Below are 18,929 nucleotides of genomic sequence, written 5' to 3'. Positions count from 1 at the left end.
TTCTTGCGTGACGTATAATCTAGTGGACGGGACAGGAGGCTTCTTCAACAGCAACAAAAGGCTTCTGAGTCAACCAACGCGGTGGTTAGCTAGCCAACATAAAACCTAAACATTGAAGCGTATTCGACCAATCTTGTGTATATTACTCTTAGTGTTTTAAACATAATTCTGTTTACGTATCTACTAGTTCATTTAAACGCAATTTGCTTGTTAAATTAGCGAATGTGTTAAATTGATACTGCACTAGGCTAATCACCCGGAGCATGAGCTCACGAAGCTCGACGGAGAAAGAAGCTCTGGTGAAAGAAGACGAGGAAGCATTCAGAATGGAAGAGGAGGAAGAGGAGTCTATTACATTGAAAGAAGAAGAGGTTGATATTACAGTGAAACAGGAAAATGGGAAAGACGTTGTCAGAGTGGAAAAGGAGGAGGTAGAAGCTTTCAGAATCAAAAAGGAAAATGATGCCATAACATTGAAAGAAGAAGAGAATGTAGTGAAAGAAGAGGAAGAACATTTTGGAGTAAAAGAGGAAGAGGATGCTATCTCAGTAAAAGAGGAGGAGGAAGACGTTTTAGGAGTGAAAAAGGAGGAGGAGGAGTCAGAATATCCGATTACCACCAGTGAGTAATATCTTAAAAACAGGGACACAAACTATGCAGTTGTTGAACTAATGTGTGGTTTTAAAGGGGCATTCTACTGAAGTTCTACACTTGAATACTTTGTTCAGTACCGCCTGAATTGTTTAAGGGGCAATCTGCCATTGGTACATATATTTTGGGGACTTTTAAATTAGATGTATTGAATTCTCCATGTGGTGTATATTAAAGTGCACTTTATCTAATATAACAGTCTTTTAAAATTCAATATTGGAGCATAATTTCTACTTAAAATATCAAAGGGATGCAAAAGGCACCCATTTTATGGAACAACCATTTAACATTTGCATCACAGTAGTGGAAAAAATACCCAATTGTCATACTTGAGTAAAAGTAAAGATACCTTAATAGAAAATGACTCAAGTAAAAGTGAAAGTCACCCTTTCACATTTGCATCACAAACAATATATTTAAAAATCATGATGGTTTTTAGGCATAATAATGCCTCTTGTAAGACTCTGTTACTGTTATTGTAATAGAAGATCATAAGTTTACTATCTGTTTGATGTTCTCATTCACACAGGAGAGAGACATGACTATCATAGGTCCTATGGGGAGCCTCAACAACATCCTGATGCTGACGAGTCAGAGAAGAGTCTCTCCAGATCAGAACACCAGATGGTACAGCTTGGTCTGGTCTAGCATACAGCTTGCTCTATCAGGGTCTGGGCTGGGTTTCTGTAAAGCACTTTATGTCAACAGTGACATCAGCATCCATAATGATATGTGTCCCCTCTTTATGATTAACAGGACAATGCTAGCTCACCCCCTTCCACCCTCCTGGAGTCCCCGTGTCATGCCTCTCCCGGTAGCACCTTACTGCTGGGTATGAAAACATTGTCTGTGCTGCTGGTGGACTGCAGGAAAACAACGTGGTTGAGTGGAACTGTGAGAGGAGGAGAAGAGAAGAAAGGATCAGATTTGACTCATCAAAGTAAGTACTGTAGTTTAGTTGTAACAAATAAAATAGATCTGTCCACTGGTATCTGTTCCCAGTAGGGCTGTCCCCGACTAATACAAATACAGCTTTGCACACTCTTGACATTCTCTCAACCAGCTTCACCTAGAATGCTTTTCCAACAGTCTTGAAGGAGGTCCCACATATGCTGTGCACTTGTTGGCTGCTTTTCCTTCATTCTGCGGTCCAACTCATCCCAAACAATCTCAAATGGGTTGAGGTCGGGTGATTGTGGAGGCCAGGTCATCTGATGCAGCACTCCATCACTCTCCTTTTTGGTCAAATTGCCCTTACACAGCCTGGAGGTGTTTTTGGTCATTGTAATGTTGAAAAACAAATGATAGTCCCACTAAGCCCAAACCAGATGGGATGGCGTATCGCTGCAGAATGCTGTGGTAACCATGCTGATTTATTGTCCCCGGCACAAGGGGCACCTGTGTAATGACTATGCTGTTTAATCAGCCTTGATATGGCACACCTGGATGGATTATCTTGGCAAAGGGATGTAAACAAATTTGTGCACAAATTTGAAGAAAAATAAGCTTTCATGCGTATCGAAAAAGTCACATTCTGTACCATACAGCTAAGAAGGTTATATATTTACAACCACCTGCTTGATAGGAATCAAGTGATGTCTGTGTCTTGGGTGTCATTGAACTGTCTAGTTGTTTGACTTCTAAAACAGAATGAATAAAATATTAATGTAAACTTATTATCAGTAATTACCAGGAAGCTGTACAACATTTGTTTTAAAATCACACCAAGATTGTTTTACATTTTTAAATGTTAAAAAACTTGCCTCTGGTTATTGAGGGATCTGATTTGGATTAAACCTCATAGCAAGGCAGTTTTATCATGTGGAGGTTTCATTCAGGTCTCTCTTTAAATAAACACTCTTTGGCAGGAGAAAAACCAAACTCGGAGGAACCAGAGCCAGAGACGTCCAAACCAGCTAGACAACAACACCTCTGCTCCCAGATTCAAAAGAGTTTCATCAGGTTAGGAAGCCTGAAAGCTCATGAGCGAATGCACACAGGGGAGAAGCCACACCATTGCGCCCACTGTGGAAAGCGTTTTAAAAGGTTAGTTAACAGGAAAAGACATGAGAGGATACACACTGGAGCGAAGCTATACCATTGTGCCCAGTGTGGAAAGAGTATTACCCACTTAGGAAAGCTGAAAGCTCATGAGCGAACACACACAGGGGAGAAGCCTTTCCATTGCTCCCAGTGTGGAAAGAGGTTTAAGCGGTTAGACACCCTCAAAGCTCATGTGCGAATACACACAGGGGAGAAGCCATACCATTGCACCCTGTGTGGAAAGAGTTTTAGCCAGGTAGGAAACCTGAAAGCTCATGAGCGAATACACACAGGAGAGAAACCTTTCCATTGCCCCAAGTGTGGAAAGCGTTTTAGCCAGGTAGGAAACCTGAGAGCTCATGAGCTTACACATACAGGGGAGAAGCCTTTCCATTGCGCCCAGTGTGGAAAGAATTTTAAGCGGTTAGATACACTTAAAGCTCATGAGCAAATACACACAGGGGAGAAGCCATACCATTGCACCCTGTGTGGAAAGAGTTTTAGCCAGTCAGGAAGCCTGAAAGTTCATGAGCGAATACATACAGGGGAGAACCCATACCATTGCGCCCTGTGTGGAAACAGATTTAGCCGGTCAGGAAGCCTGAAGGAACACATGAGACTGCACACAGGGGAGAAGCCTTACAAGTGCTCAGACTGTGGGAAGACATATTGCTCATCACAGTCACTTAAAAGTCATGTTAAAATTCACACAGGAGAGAATAATGACTTCTCCTAGTGTGTAAACTTGTATTTCACATCACATTGACTTAAAATTAATCAGAGAACATACACAGTGCTCCCATTGTCTTATATTGTTGACTGAGAATGTGTTTACCTGTTTATGCATTATGAAATTAAATGGTACAAAGTTTACTCAAACATATATTTGTATGTTTTTGTTATAAAACATGAATTGAATATAGAGTATGTCAGTTTGAATATAAAGTAGATCAGATTCCATGTATTTAAATGGTCTTTTTTAAACTCTATGTGTGTGTTTATCTGGGTGTGTCATTCCTCCAGCACTACAGATAATCAAGTGATTTTTGAATGTGATGCATTTGCTCCATTGTTTACATTTGCATTGTTGGTCTACTGATGATTTAATTAAATGAAAATATTCAGACTCTGTAATGGAAAATGTTAATCGTATGTGTCCGCATAACTGAGTATGTGACTAACCTTGTGAAACTGTCCAATTATAATCTGTTCCTGGGAGTATCATCCTGCATTGCAGACCAGCTGTTTGCACCTGTGTGCAGGAGAGAGAGAGAGTTTTCGTCATTTATTTTCCACTTTCAGTTTCACTTACTTAGCTAGCAAATGCAGCCAGCAAGTTTAGCCTACTTAAACACCCGGCTCAAACAGAGGGATGCTATGTTAGCTAGCTGGCTATGACTATCCAACACAACACTGGAACTCTTCCAAGTCAGGGTAAGCTTTTGGTTTTACAAATGTATTGCCACCGGGGCCCGGTGTAAGTGCTAAACTGCTTACTGACTGTACACTGTAACGTTACTGCATGATTATAGCCGGATCACTAACATGTTAGTTATATTAGCTATGTCGACTATGATGTTACTTTAGCTAATATGGTGACAACGATGTAGGCTGTGTGTAGCAGTTATGATATGGTTTGGCTTGTAAATGATTTTTTTGCCTGGTCACATACAGCTGATGTGTTGTGCATTGAAGTACAGAAGCAAAGGGAAAAGGTGAGAGGAGGAGAGAAGGAATACAACGTGGCTGTTATGAAAGTGAACTGTGTTTATGCGTGATCAGGGTTGTTTTCATTCTGACGATTCTGTTGACAAACGTTACTTATTAAATGGAACAAAACCGGGAGAAACATACCTGAATTTGTCCAATAGAATCTCTTGTTTGAAACTGTAGGACTAATGATTACACCCTATATCAGCTAGATGCAGGCAAGAGTGCAAGGCAGTATTGAATGTGTCAATATATTTTTCAAGAGTTTCTCCCTGTGTGCACCTATGTTGTAAACTGTCATTCATAGACTAGGTTGGAGCAACCTCATGATGGTTATAGTTAAAATGTGAGTATCATGTAGTAGCCTAAACCTACCACTGTTACATTGAACTGTGTTAATGGAATATGAATGACAGTCATCTAATATGCTGTAATAGAAATAAGGCCATGCTCATGAAAAAACAAATCGTACTGCCTCATCTTAAACGACACTGACCGCCACTGTTTGGGTGGTGGACCATTCTTGGTACATATGGGAAACTGTTGAGCTGGAAAAACCCAGCATATTTTGTCTTCCCCATTCACACTCTGAATGGCACACATACACAATCCATGCCTCAATTGTCTCAAGGCATTAAACATTGTCTCCCCCCTTCGTCTACACTGATTGAAGTGGATAGTAGGGTCACATCTAGATTAAAACAAATGTAAAAAATTAACAGAGTAAATGTGTATTAACACACTACCTAATCATAATCTACATATTCATATTATGCTTCTACGTCTGTGTACAGGAAAGTATTATTTGTAAGACGTAAGAGAAAATATATCAGCTTATTGTTAAATTATTATGACGTTATTTCCAATACAAAAAGTGTAGTAACTATTGTTTTCAATGTGCGTTACCCACTCCAGTCAGCAGATGGCGGATGTGCGTCTTTCAGGTGACGCTTCTTGCGTGACGTATAATCTAGTGGACAGGACAGAAGGCTTCTTCAACCGCGACAAATGGCGTATAACGGACTGGACGTATAATGGACGGGACGCTTCTTCAGGAACAACAATTCTTTCAACCACCTCGGTAGCTTGCTAGCCAACATAAAACTGAAAGAATGAAGCTTTAGACCATGTTAATGTACATTAGCTTATCTCAGTGTTTTGAACACATTTCAGTTGACGTATCAACTGGTTAACTTGAACCTAATTTGCTTGTTCAATTTGCAAACTTGTTAAATATTGATGCTGAGCCTAGCACTAGGTTAGTCGCTAATGATAACTAGCTAGTTAACTAACTAACATCCCTGACAATGAGCTCACTAAACTACTCATCCCCTGCTTAAGAAGAGGATGTCTACTGGACGGAGAAAGAACCTCTGGCGCTGAACATTGTCGTGAAAGAAGAAGAGGAGGATATTACAGTGAAAGGAGAGAAAGAACCTTTCAGAATGAAAAAGGAGGAAGAGGAGGTTGTTATAGGAAAAGAAGCGAAAGCATCCTCATCCTCTCGAAAAGGTTCTATCTCAATAAAGGTGAAGAAGGAAGACGTTTTGGGAGTGAAAGAGGAGACAGAAGATCAGATTAACACCAGTGAGTACTGTCTTAAACAGTGGCACAAACTATGCAGTTGTTGAACTAATGTGTGGTTTTAAAGGGGCATTCTACTGAAGTTATACACTTGAATATGTTGTTCAGTACTGTAGGAATTGTTAAAGGGTCAATCTGCCATTGGTACATATATTTTGGGGACTTTTAAATTAGATTTATTGAATAATCCATGTGATCTACATTCAAGTGCACCTCATCTCATGCCACAGGCTTTTAAAATTCAATATTGGAGCATAATTTCAACTTAAAATATTGAAGGGACGCAAAATACACCCGTTTTGTGGATCAACCCTTAAACATTTGCATTTTAGGCCCAGTTTAGAGATATTAATGCCTCTTGTAAGACCCTATGATTTTAATAGACGGTCATAAGTTTACTATCTGTTTGATGTTCTCATTCACACAGGAGAGAGACATGACTATTGTGGATCCTCTGGGGAGCCTCAACAACATCCTGATGCTGACGAGGCAAAGAAGAGTCTCTGCAGATCAGAACACCAGATGGTACAGCTTGGTCTGGTCTAGCATACAGCTTGCTCTATCGGGGTCTGGGCTGGGTTTCTGTAAAGCACTTTATGACAACAGTGACATCAGCATCCATAATGATATGTGTCTGTGTCCCCTCTTTATGGTTACCAGGACAACGTTAGCCCTTCCACCCTCCCGGAGTCCCCGTGTCGTGCCTCTCCCAGTAGCACCTTACTGCTGGGTATGAAGAGGTTGTCTGTGCTGCTGGTGGACTGCAGGAAAACAACGGGGCTGAGTGGAACTGTGAGAGGAGGAGCAGAGAAGAAAGGATCAGATTTGACTCATCAAAGTGAGTGCTGTAGTTTAGTTTGAACAAATAAAATAGATCTGCCCACTGGTATCTGTTACCAGGACAACCAGCAGAGTTCTGTTAGTTGACATGAAGGTGGACTGAGAGAAACCAATAGACCATATAAAACCTTGATGAAAGTTAGCTTTAGAGAGAAAGTTTCAAGATTATCTGATGTAAGGTTCATGTTTTACATAAACTGTTCCTCAAATCATTATGGATGTTACATTGTCTGTCCCAGTCAACCCCCCTGTCTTTACAAGACTGTAGAACACACAAACTAAACTCAAGACACTTCAATGTGGTCTGTATTGCTTCATTAACATCTGATCTACAGAACTTGTTAAAAATGGCAAATATATATTTTTAAACAAGCTCCGTCCACCTTTTCTAAAAGCCATGTAATATGATTGAATGAAAAGCTTTTTTGTGAGACTCTCTGTAATGGACAAAATTCATTACATTTCCTACTTTAACAGGTCAAATAAAGCCTGAACTCCAACATATAGATTTTAAAGACCATTGTTTCATTTGGAAATGACAAACTTTATTTGTTCATATGTAACTGACGCCAGTGTGCTGCTAACAGTTTAGCTTCCTCCACTGTCCCCATACTGGACTCAAACTAGTGATCCTCTGCTTCTCAACATGTGTGACCGCTCTCCTTGACAATGAACCGATTGAAGCTATACAAAAGGTACCAGTTGGATAGCTCCATCTGTGACGTTTCAAGCTCGCTGTGGAGTGAATTTACGGCACATTCTTACCTCCGTTACACATGTTCAGGTTGACTTTCCCACGGAATCGACCATATATGAACGCTGCCCTGCATCCCCACCATCACACAATTACAGTTGTTGCTTACACAACCAAAAAACAGCCGATTACAAATCTAGATCTGGATCAAGTGGGAATAATTATTTTTGCTAACGTTTCGCTTTGTCATTATATGGGTAGTTTGCTGAGGATTTTTATTTATCACACAATTACTATTGTTGTTTACGCAACCCAAAAAATAAAAGCCTTTTGGACCTAGACTTGGTGCTGCGGTACTGCTTGCCGTGCGGTAGCAGAGAGAACAGTCTATGGCTGGAGTTTTTTTTAAATATATATATTTTTTTTTTCCAAATTGGAGTGGGTCTAGGGTGTCAGGTAGGGTGGAGGTGATATGGTCCTTGACTAGTCTCTCAAAGCACTTCATGATGACGGAAGTGAGTGCTATGGGGCGGTAGTCATTTAGCTCAGTTACCTTAACTTTCTTGGGAACAGGAACAATGGTGGCCCTCTTGAAGCATGTGGGGACAGCAGACTGGTTGGAGTATGTACGTACCGTCACTGTGGAGACGCTGTCATCGATGCACTTATTGATGAAGCCAGTGACTGATGTGGTGTACTCCTCAATGCCATCGGAAGAATCCTGGAACATATTCCAGTCTGTGCTAGCAAAACAGTCCTGTAGTTTAGCATCTGCTTCATCTGACCACTTTCTTATTGACCGAGTCACTGGTGCTTCCTGCTTTAGTTTTTGCTTGTAAGCAGGAATCAGGAGGATAGAATGGTGGGCAAGGGAAAGCTTTGTACGCGTCTCTGTGTGTGGAGTAAAGGTGGTCTAGAGTTGTTTTTTTTCCCGCTCTGGTTGTACATTTTACATGCTGGTAGAAATGAGGTAAAACGGATTTGAGTTTCCCAGCATTAAAGTCCCCGGCCACTAGGAGTGCCGCCTCTGAGTGTTTTCCTGTTTGCTTGTGGCCTTGTAGAGTTGGTCGAGAGCAGTCTTATTACCAGCTTCGTTCTGTGGTGGAATATAGACAGCTATGAAAAATACAGATGAAAACTCTCTTGGTAAATAGTGTTGTCTTATCGTGGGCTTATCATGAGATACTCTACCTCAGGCGAGCAAAACCATGGCCATATTTTTATTTAACCTTTATTCAACTAGTCAATTCAGTTAAGAACAAGTTCTTAGTTACAATGACGGCCTACACCGGATGACGCTGGGCAAATTGTGCGCCGCCCTATGGGACTCCCAATCACAGCCGGTTGTGATACAGCCTGGATTCGAACCAGGGTGTCTAATGACACCTCTAGCACTGAGATACAGTGCCTTAGACCACAGCGCCACTCGGGAGCCCCCAGATACTCTACCTCAGGTGAGCAAAACCTCAAGATTTCGTGCACCAGCTGTTGTTTACAAATATACATAGACCACCACCCCTTGTCTTACCAGAGGCCACTGTTCTATCCTGCCGAAAAAGCTTAAAACCCGCCAGCTGTATATTATTCATGTTGTCGTTCAACTACGACTCTGTGAAACATAAGATATTACAGTTTTTAATGTCTTGTTGGTAGGATATAAGTGATCGTAGTTTGTCTATGTTATTATCGATTGATTGTACGTTGGCTAATAGGACTGATGGTAAAGGTAGATTGCCCTCTCGGCGACAGATCCTTACAAGGCACCCGGACCTTCGTTGTCAATACCTCCGTCTCTTTCTCCTGCGAATGACGAGGATGAGTGCCTTGTCGGGCGTCTGAACTAAATCCTTCCCCTCCGATTCATTGAAGAAAAAGTATTTCTCCAGTACAGGGTGAGTACCCACTGTCCTGATATCTAGAAGCTATTTTCGGTCATAATAGCAGAAATGTTATGTATAGAATAAGTTAGAAAAAACGCTTAAAAAACATACAAAATCGCATAATTGTTACGGGATCGTAAAACGTCAGCCATCTCCTTCAGCGCCATTCTTCACTGATGATCTATTACATAATAAAACACTACTCAACCCATATGATCTATTACATAATAAAACACTACTCAACCCATATGATCTATTACATAATAAAAGTCTAATAAAACGTATAAAAATATGATGTCATAGTGAATTCATGACATGTGAATGAACAAATCTTTTCATACTTTATAATATGGCTATTTTATATATATGAACAAAATATACTGAACAAAATATAAACGCAACAATTTCAACGATTTACGGTACATATAAGGAAATCAATCAATGTCAATAAATTCATTAGACCCTAATCTATGGACTTCACATCTCTGGGCAGGGGGGCAGCTATGGGTGGGCTCCACCCGGTGGGGAGCCAGGCCCAGACAATCAGAATTTGTTTTCCCACACAATAGGGCTTTATTACAGAGAGACACACTACTCGGTTTCATCAGCTGTCCAGGTTGCTGGTCTCAGTCTCCCGCAGGTGGAGAAGCCTGATGTGGAGGTCCTGGGCGGGTGCTAATACACATGGTCTGCGTGAGGCCGGTTGGAAGTACTGGCAAATTCTCTAAAACGACGTTGGAGAGGCGGCTTATGGTTGAGGAATGTACAGTAACCAGTCAAAAGTTTGAACTATGAAATAACACATATGGAATCATGTAGTAACCAAAAAAGTGTTAAACAAATCAAAATATATTTTATATTTGAGATTCTTCAAAGTAGCCACCCTTTGCCCTGATGACAGCTTTGCAAACTCTTGGCATACTCTCAACCAGCTTCATGAGGTAGTCACCTGGAATGCATTTAAATTAACAGGTGTGCCTTGTTAAAAGTTTGGAATTTCTTTTCTTCATGCGTTCCTTCAATCAGTTGTGTTGTGACAAGGTAGGGGGGTATACAGAAGATGGTCCTTTTTGGTAAAAGATCTAGTCCATATTATGGCAAGAACAGCTCAAATAAGCAAAGCGAAATGACAGTCCATCATTACTTGACGACATGAAGGTCAGTCAAAACACAAACATTTCAAGAACTTTGAAAGTTTCTTCAAGTGCAGTCTCATAAAACATCAAGCGCTTTGATGAAACTGGCTCTCATGAGGACGGCCACAGGAAAGGAAGACCCAGAGTTACTTCTACTGCAGAGGAAAGTTCATTAGTTACCAGCCTCAGAAATTGCAGCCCAAATAAATGCTTCACAGAGTTGAATTAAGAGACACATCTCAACATCAACTGTTCAGAGGAGACTGTGTGAATCAGGTCTTCATGGTTGAATTGCTGCAAAGAAACCACTACTAAAGAACACCAATAAAAAGAGACTTGCTTGGGCCAAGAAACACGAGAAATGGACATTAGACCCAGTGGAAATCTGTCCTTTGGTCTGTCTGATGAGTCCAAATTTGCAATCTTTGGTTTCAAACGCAGAGTAGGTGAATGGATGATCTCCGTATGTGTGATGGTGTATGGGTGCTTTGCTGTTGACTCTGTCAGTGATTGATTTAGAAGGCACACTTAATCAGCATGGCTACCACAGCATTCTGCAGCGATTACGCAATCCCTTCTGGTTTGCGCTTAGTGGGACTTTCATTTGTTTTTCAACAGGACAATGACCCAACACACCTCCAGGCTGTGTAAAGGCTATTTGACAAAAAAGGAGAGTGATGGAGTGCTGCATCAGATGACCTGGCCTCCACAATCCCCCAACCTCAACCCAATTGAGATGGTTTGGGATGAGTTGGACCGCAGAGTGAAGGAAAAGTAGCCAACAAGTTCTCAGCATATGTGTGAACTCCTTCAAGACTGGTTGGAAAAGCATTCCATGTGAAGCTGGTTGAGAGAATACCAAGCTGTCATCAAGGCGAAGGGGGGGGGGCTACTTTGAAGAATCTAATATACATTTTGATTTGTTAAACACTTTTGGTTACTACATGATTCCTTATGTTTATTCATAGTTTTGATGTCTTTACTGTTTATTCTACAATGTAAAAGTAAAGAAAAACCGTTGAGTAGGTGAGTCCAACATTTTGACTGTTACTGTACATAAGATTCCATGGCAACAGCTCCAGTGGACATTCCTGCAGTCAGCATACCAATTGCCCGCTCCCTCTGAGACATCTGTGGCATTTCTGTGTGACAAAACTGCACATTTTAGAGTGGCCTTTTTATTAGTGGTAGCATGAGACGGAGTCTACAACCTTTTAATTGGCCCCAGCACAAGGTGCACTTGTGTAATGATAATGCTATTTAATCAGCTTGTTGATATGCCACACCTGTCAGGTGGATGGATTATCTTGGCAAAGAATAAATGTTCACTAACAGGGGATGTAAAATTTGTGCACAATTTTGAGAGAAATAAGCTTTTTGTACGTATGGAAAAATTCTGCAATCTTTTATTTCAGCTCATGAAACATGGGACCAACACTTTGCGTTTATATTTTTGTTCAGTATAGTTACTATCAGTTTTAGAAACATATGATGGTGTCATATGGAATTCATGACGTAAATGAACAAGCCGTTTCAGACTCTATAATGTGTGTGTGTGTGTGTGTGTGTGTGTGTTACTATCAGTTTTAGGAACATCAACCCAAAATATTTCACCTTCTTAATTTTTACTTTACGCAAAATGTCATGACATCAGCGATAGTCAAAATGTTGAAAATCTGTCAACGTCTAAATAAGAAATTGGGCCATTTTAAACAGCATGTCGAACCCTTTCAACAACGGGGAGATGTTACTGATGTGCTTTGTCTTCAACGTAAACAAGTTTTGGACTGACACTTAAAATGACTTATTTACTTATTTTAGGTTTAAGGAAGTGCGTAAGTCACATTCTGTATCATACAGCTATGAAGGTTATATATTTAGAACCACCTGATCGATTGGAATCCAGCAACGTCTTTTGTCTTGAGTGTCCTAGAACTGTTTAGTTTTTTGTGATCTGACTTACAAAATATTATTAGTAATTACCACATTTTTTTTTTTAATCACACCAAGATTGTTCAAATTGGCCTCAGATTATTGAGGGATCTGATTAGGATTTACCCTCGTAGCTAGGCCGTTTTGTTATGGGGAGGTTTCGTTCAGGTCTCTATTTAAATGAACACTCTGTCTTTGGCAGGAGAAAGACCAGACTCAGAGGAACCAGAGCCAGTGAAGTCCAAACCAGCAAAACAACACCTCTGCTCCCATTGTGGAAAGAGTTTTAACCAGAAAGAGCACCTGAAAAAACATGAGAATACACACAGGGGAGAAGCCTTACTACTGCTCCCAGTGTGGAAAGCGTTTTAACCAGAAAAGCAACCTGAAAAAACATGAGAGCATACACACAGGGGAGAAGCCTTTCCAATGCTCCCAGTGTGGAAAGAGTTCTGCTCACTTATGTAAACTGAAAACGCATCAGAGAATACACACAGGGGAGAAGCCTTACCACTGCTCCCAGTGTGGAAGGAGTTTTGCCCACTTATGTAACCTGAAAACACACGAGAGATTACACACAGGGGAGAAGCCTTACCCCTGCTCCCAGTGTGGAAAGTGTTTTACCCACTCATGTAACCTAAAAACACACAAGATATTACACACAGGGGAGAAGCCTTACCCCTGCTCCCAGTGTGGAAGGAGTTTTACCCACTTGTGTAACCTTAAAATACATGAAAGATTACACACAGTCTGAACAGTAGAACATAGGATAGATGTAGGCTGAACAGTAGGACATAGGACCGATGTAGGCTGAACAGCAGGATTTAGGACAGATGTAGGCTGAACAGTAGGACATAGGGAAGATGAAGGCCTCTGAACAGTGGGACATAGGACAGGTGCAGGTCCAATAAATGGTGGGCCAGTAGTCCCCAGAGACTCAATGTGTATTGACTTTCAAGTGTTTTCTGTACTGCATGTAATATAGTGGATTGTGTTTATGGATTTGTTTGACAATATATATTGTATCATACCGTACATGCTCTCATTTTCAGAAAAATAGTCATTGGTCCTAGGGGGAAGATCAGCTTTAATATGGAACATAGATTGCATCATTTCCAATCCCCCATATATGTTTTTGTGTGTGTGTATATATATATGTGTATGTGTGTATATATATGTATGTGTGTGTATATATATATAAATAATATGTATGTAAATACTGAACAAAAATATAAACTCAATGCAACAATTTCAAAGATGTTACTGAGTTACAGTTCATATAAGGAAAAAGTCCATTGAAATAAATTCATTGGACCCTTATCTATGGATTTCACATAACTGGGAATACAGATATGCATCTGTTGGTCAATGATGCCTTGAAGAAATGGTAGGGGCACGATCAGAAAACCAGTCAGTATCTGATGTGACCACCATTTGCCTATAGTTGATCAGGCTGTTGATTGTGGCCTGTGGAATGTTGTCCCACTCCTGGGTAAAATGATCCGTTGAAGTCATTAGTAAAGGGCACATCGTTAAAGACTAGAATGATCTTTTTTTGTGTGTAATATATCCTGTCAATCATTTATTCCTTCATAAACAGGGGTGATTACCGACCAGCTCCATTACTGCAGTAATTATTTAATTACTAATTACTGCAGTAATGGAGCTGGTCGGTAATCACCCCTGGAGGTGATCACTGAGAACTCAACGATCTGATTTGAGCCACAGCATTTTATATCACCCCTGGAGGTGATCACTGAGAACTCAACGATCTGATTTGAGCCACAGCATTTTATATCACCCCTGGAGGTGATCACTGAGAACTCAACGAGCTGGTTTGAGCCACAGAATTTTATAGCAAAGTCCATCCTCCTTCAGTCTACATGACAAACACCAGATGTATGGAACGGGTCACAAGGTTAAGATTTGTATGAAAAAATACTTATAATTCACAGCAGACAGTTTCTGCTCTAACAACGGTTCTCGTCATGGAGATCCCAAGATCTGCCCCCCCAACTCCATACTGGAGCCATCTCCCCCTGGTCCCCCAACTCCATACTGGAGCCATCTCCCCCTGGTCCCCCAATTCCATACTGGAGCCATCTCCCCCTGGTCCCCAACTCCATACTGGAGACATCTCCCCCTGGTTCCCCAACTCCATACTGGAGCCATCTCCCCCTGGTTCCCCCCAACTCCATACTGGAGCCATCTCCCCCTCGTTCCCCCCAACTCCATATTGGAGCCATCTCCCCCTGGTTCCCCCCAACTCCATATTGGAGCCATCTCCCCCTGGTTCCCCCCAACTCCATATTGGAGCCATCTCCCCCTGGTTCCCCCCAACTCCATATTGGAGCCATCTCCCCCTGGTTCCCCCCAACTCCATACTGGAGCCATCTCCACCTGGTACCCCCCAACTCCATACTGGAGCCATCTCCACCTGGTACCCCCCCAACTCCATACTGGAGCCATCTCCCCCTGGTCCCCCAACTCCATACTGGAGCCATCTCCCCGAGGCCCCCCCAACTCCATACTGGAGCCATCTCCACCTGGTACGCCCCAACTCCATACTGGAGCCATCTCCATCTGGTACGCCCCAACTCCATACTGGAGCCATCTCCCCGAGGCCCCCCCAACTCCATACTGGAGCCATCTCCACCTGGTACATCAACTCATCCTTGACCGCTGGCTACGTCCCTTCCGTCTTCAAGAGAGCGAGAGTTGCACCCCTTCTGAAAAAACCTACACTCGATCCCTCCGATATCAACAACTACAGACCAGTATCCCTTCTTTCTTTTCTCTCCAAAACTCTTGAACGTGCCGTCCTTGGCCAGCTCTCCTGCTATCTCTCTCAGAATGACCTTCTTGATCCTAATCAGTCAGGTTTCAAGACTGGGCATTCAACTGAGACTGCTCTTCTCTGTGTCACGGAGGCTCTCCGCACTGCTAAAGCTAACTCTCTCTCCTCTGCTCTCATCCTTCTAGACCTATCTGCTGCCTTTGATACCGTGAACCATCAGATCCTCCTCTCCACCCTCTCCGAGCTGGGCATCTCCGGCGCGGCCCACGCTTGGATTGCGTCCTACCTGACAGGTCGCTCCTACCAGGTGGCGTGGCGAGAATCTGTCTCCGCACCACGTGCTCTCACCACTGGTGTCCCCCAGGGCTCTGTTCTAGGCCCTCTCCTATTCTCACTATACACAAAGTCACTTGGCTCGGTCATATCCTCACATGGTCTCTCCTATCATTGCTACGCAGACGACACACAATTAATCTTCTCCTTTCCCCCTTCTGATAACCAGGTGGCGAATCGCATCTCTGCATGTCTGGCAGACATATCAGTGTGGATGACGGCTCACCACCTCAAGCTGAACCTCGGCAAGACGGAGCTGCTCCTCCTCCCGGGGAAGGACTGCCCGTTCCATGATCTCACCATCACGGTTGACAACTCCCTTGTGTCCTCCTCCCAGAGTGCTAAGAACCTTGGCGTGACCCTGGACAACACCCTGTCGTTCTCCACTAACATCAAGGCGGTGACCCGATCCTGTAGGTTCATGCTCTACAACATTCGCAGAGTACGACCCTGCCTCACACAGGAAGCGGCGCAGGTCCTAGTCCAGGCACTTGTCATCTCCCGTCTGGATTACTGCAACTCGCTGTTGGCTGGGCTCCCTGCCTGTGCCATTAAACCCCTACAACTCATCCAGAACGCCGCAGCCCGTCTGGTGTTCAACCTTCCCAAGTTCTCTCACGTCACCCCGCTCCTCCGCTCTCTCCACTGGCTTCCAGTTGAAGCTCGCATCCGCTACAAGTCCATGGTGCTTGCCTACGGAGCTGTGAGGGGAACGGCACCTCCGTACCTTCAGGCTCTGATCAGGCCCTACACCCAAACAAGGGCACTGCGTTCATCCACCTCTGGCCTGCTCGCCTCCCTACCTCTGAGGAAGCACAGTTCCCGCTCAGCCCAGTCAAAACTGTTCGCTGCTCTGGCACCCCAATGGTGGAACAAGCTCCCTCACGACGCCAGGACAGCGGAGTCAATCACCACCTTCCGGAGACACCTGAAACCCCACCTCTTTAAGGAATACCTGGGATAGGATAAAGTAATCCTTCTAACCCCCCCCCCCCCCAAAAGATTTAGATGCACTATTGTAAAGTGGTTGTTCCACTGGATATCTTAAGGTGAATGCACCAATTTGTAAGTCGCTCTGGATAAGAGCGTCTGCTAAATGACTTAAATGTAAATGTAAATGGTACGCCCCAACTCCATACTGGAGCCATCTCCACCTGGTACCCCCCAACTCCATACTGGAGCCATCTCCCCGAGGCCCCCCCAACTCCATACTGGAGCCATCTCCCCGAGGCCCCCCCAACTCCATACTGGAGCCATCTCCACCTGGTACCCCCCCAACTCCATACTGGAGCCATCTCCACCTGGTACCCCCCAACTCCATACTGGAGCCATCTCCACCTGGTACCCCCCAACTCCATACTGGAGCCATCTCCCCGAGGCCCCCCCAACTCCATACTGGAGCCATCTCCACCTGGTACCCCCCCAACTCCATACTGGAGCCATCTCCCCGAGGCCCCCCCAACTCCATACTGGAGCCATCCCCCCGAGGCCCCCCCAACTCCATACTGGAGCCATCTCCACCTGGTACCCCCCCCAACTCCATACTGGAGCCATCTCCACCTGGTACCCCCCAACTCCATACTGGAGCCATCTCCACCTGGTACCCCCCAACTCCATACTGGAGCCATCTCCCCGAGGCCCCCCCAACTCCATACTGGAGCCATCTCCCCGAGGCCCCCCCAACTCCATACTGGAGCCATCTCCACCTGGTACGCCCCAACTCCATACTGGAGCCATCTCCCCGAGGCCCCCCCAACTCCATACTGGAGCCATCTCCACCTGGTACGCCCCAACTCCATACTGGAGCCATCTCCACCTGGTACCCCCCAACTCCATACTGGAGCCATCTCCACCTGGTACCCCCCAACTCCATACTGGAGCCATCTCCCCGAGGCCCCCCCAACTCCATACTGGAGCCATCTCCCCCTGGTACACCAGTATAGAAACATTAACTCATGCTCTGGAATGTGGTATCACCCAAAGACATCGTAAATCTTAGAGGCCCATCCTCAGTAGAACACACACAGATGAGTGTTCTAACAACCCCATATTCTGTTGCATAAAACAACCATTTGATGCAATAACAGCATTATAACATAATCTTGTAATTTCAACTCTTTCCACTGAATAGGCTGCTAATCAGACCCTCCATCTGTTGTTTATGCAAGATGACATCCAACAGTTCCCTGGAGAGAAGCCCTGGGTAGACACAACATTAATATGTGTGGGTATAGACAACATTAATATGTGTGGGTATAGACAACATTAATATGTGTGGGTATAGACAACATTAATATGTGTGGGTATAGACAACATTAATATGTGTGGGTATAGACAACATTAATATGTGTGGGTATAGACAACATTAATATGTATGGGTATAGACAACATTAATATGTGTGCGTATAGACAACATTAATATGTGTGGGTATAGACAACATTAATATGTGTGGGTAGACACAACATTAATATGTGTGGATAGAGACAACATTAATATGTGTGGGTATAGACAACATTAATATGTGTGGGTATAGACAACATTAATATGTGTGGGTATAGACAACATTAATATGTGTGGGTATAGACAACAATATGTGTGGGTATAGACAACAATATGTGTGGGTATAGACAACATTAATATGTGTGGGTATAGACAACATTAATATGTGTGGGTATAGACAACATTAATATGTGAGGGTATAGACAACATTAATATGTGTGGGTATAGACAACATTAATATGTGTGGGTATAGACAACATTAATATGTGTGGGTATAGACAACATTAATATGTGTGGGTATAGACAACATTAATATGTGTGGGTAGACACAACATTAATATGTGTGGGTAGAGACAACATTAATATGTGTGGATAGAGACAACATTAATATGTGTGGATAGAGACAACATTAATATGTGTGGGTATAGACAACATTAATATGTGTGGGTATAGACAACATTAATATGTGTGGGTAGACACAACATTAATATGTGTGGGTAGAGACAACATTAATATGTGTGGGTATAGACAACATTAAAAAAAGGTCCTGCAACAGAAAGCAGCACAATATGTTGAGTAAAGTATTTTGCTAAACTTTTTGAACTGGAATAAATGCTGCACTAAGTAACAATGACCACACAGTTGCAGTTAAAATGTAACATTATATCCAACCCTACTCCATGTGTTACCACTATCATGTAACCTACCATGACTATATCCAACCCTACTCCGTGTTTCCACTATCATGTATCCTACCATGACTATATCCAACCCTACTCCATGTGTTTCCACTATCATGTATCCTACCATGATTATATCAAACCCAACT

The 18,929-nt window shown here is 43.0% G+C and overlaps 2 protein-coding genes across 7 annotated transcripts in view; both read left to right on the top strand.

Annotated features, from left to right (window-relative positions):
• Positions 1-18,929, top strand: part of LOC115178195 (zinc finger protein 658B-like) — a 1,063,446-nt gene that overhangs the window by 606,477 nt on the left and 438,040 nt on the right. The window lies entirely within an intron of this gene.
• LOC115178191 (zinc finger protein 501-like) overlaps positions 1-18,929 on the top strand; it is a 141,359-nt gene that overhangs the window by 37,524 nt on the left and 84,906 nt on the right. Inside the window, exons 1-2 of one of the 6 annotated variants that reach the window (XM_029739279.1) lie at positions 1,252-1,278; positions 1,408-1,591. The exons of 4 other annotated variants lie outside the window; for them this stretch is intronic. In XM_029739279.1, coding sequence (XP_029595139.1) covers positions 1,276-1,278; positions 1,408-1,591 — 187 coding nt within the window. In that variant the 5' untranslated portion in view covers positions 1,252-1,275. One more of the 6 variants, XM_029739274.1, reaches the window with a different exon arrangement.

The sequence above is a fragment of the Salmo trutta genome, chromosome 38, assembly GCF_901001165.1.
Source record: "Salmo trutta chromosome 38, fSalTru1.1, whole genome shotgun sequence".
Classification (NCBI taxonomy): Eukaryota; Metazoa; Chordata; class Actinopteri; order Salmoniformes; family Salmonidae; genus Salmo; species Salmo trutta.
The sequence above is the reverse complement of the archived record's forward strand: the minus strand, read 5'-3'. Positions and strand labels throughout refer to the sequence as shown.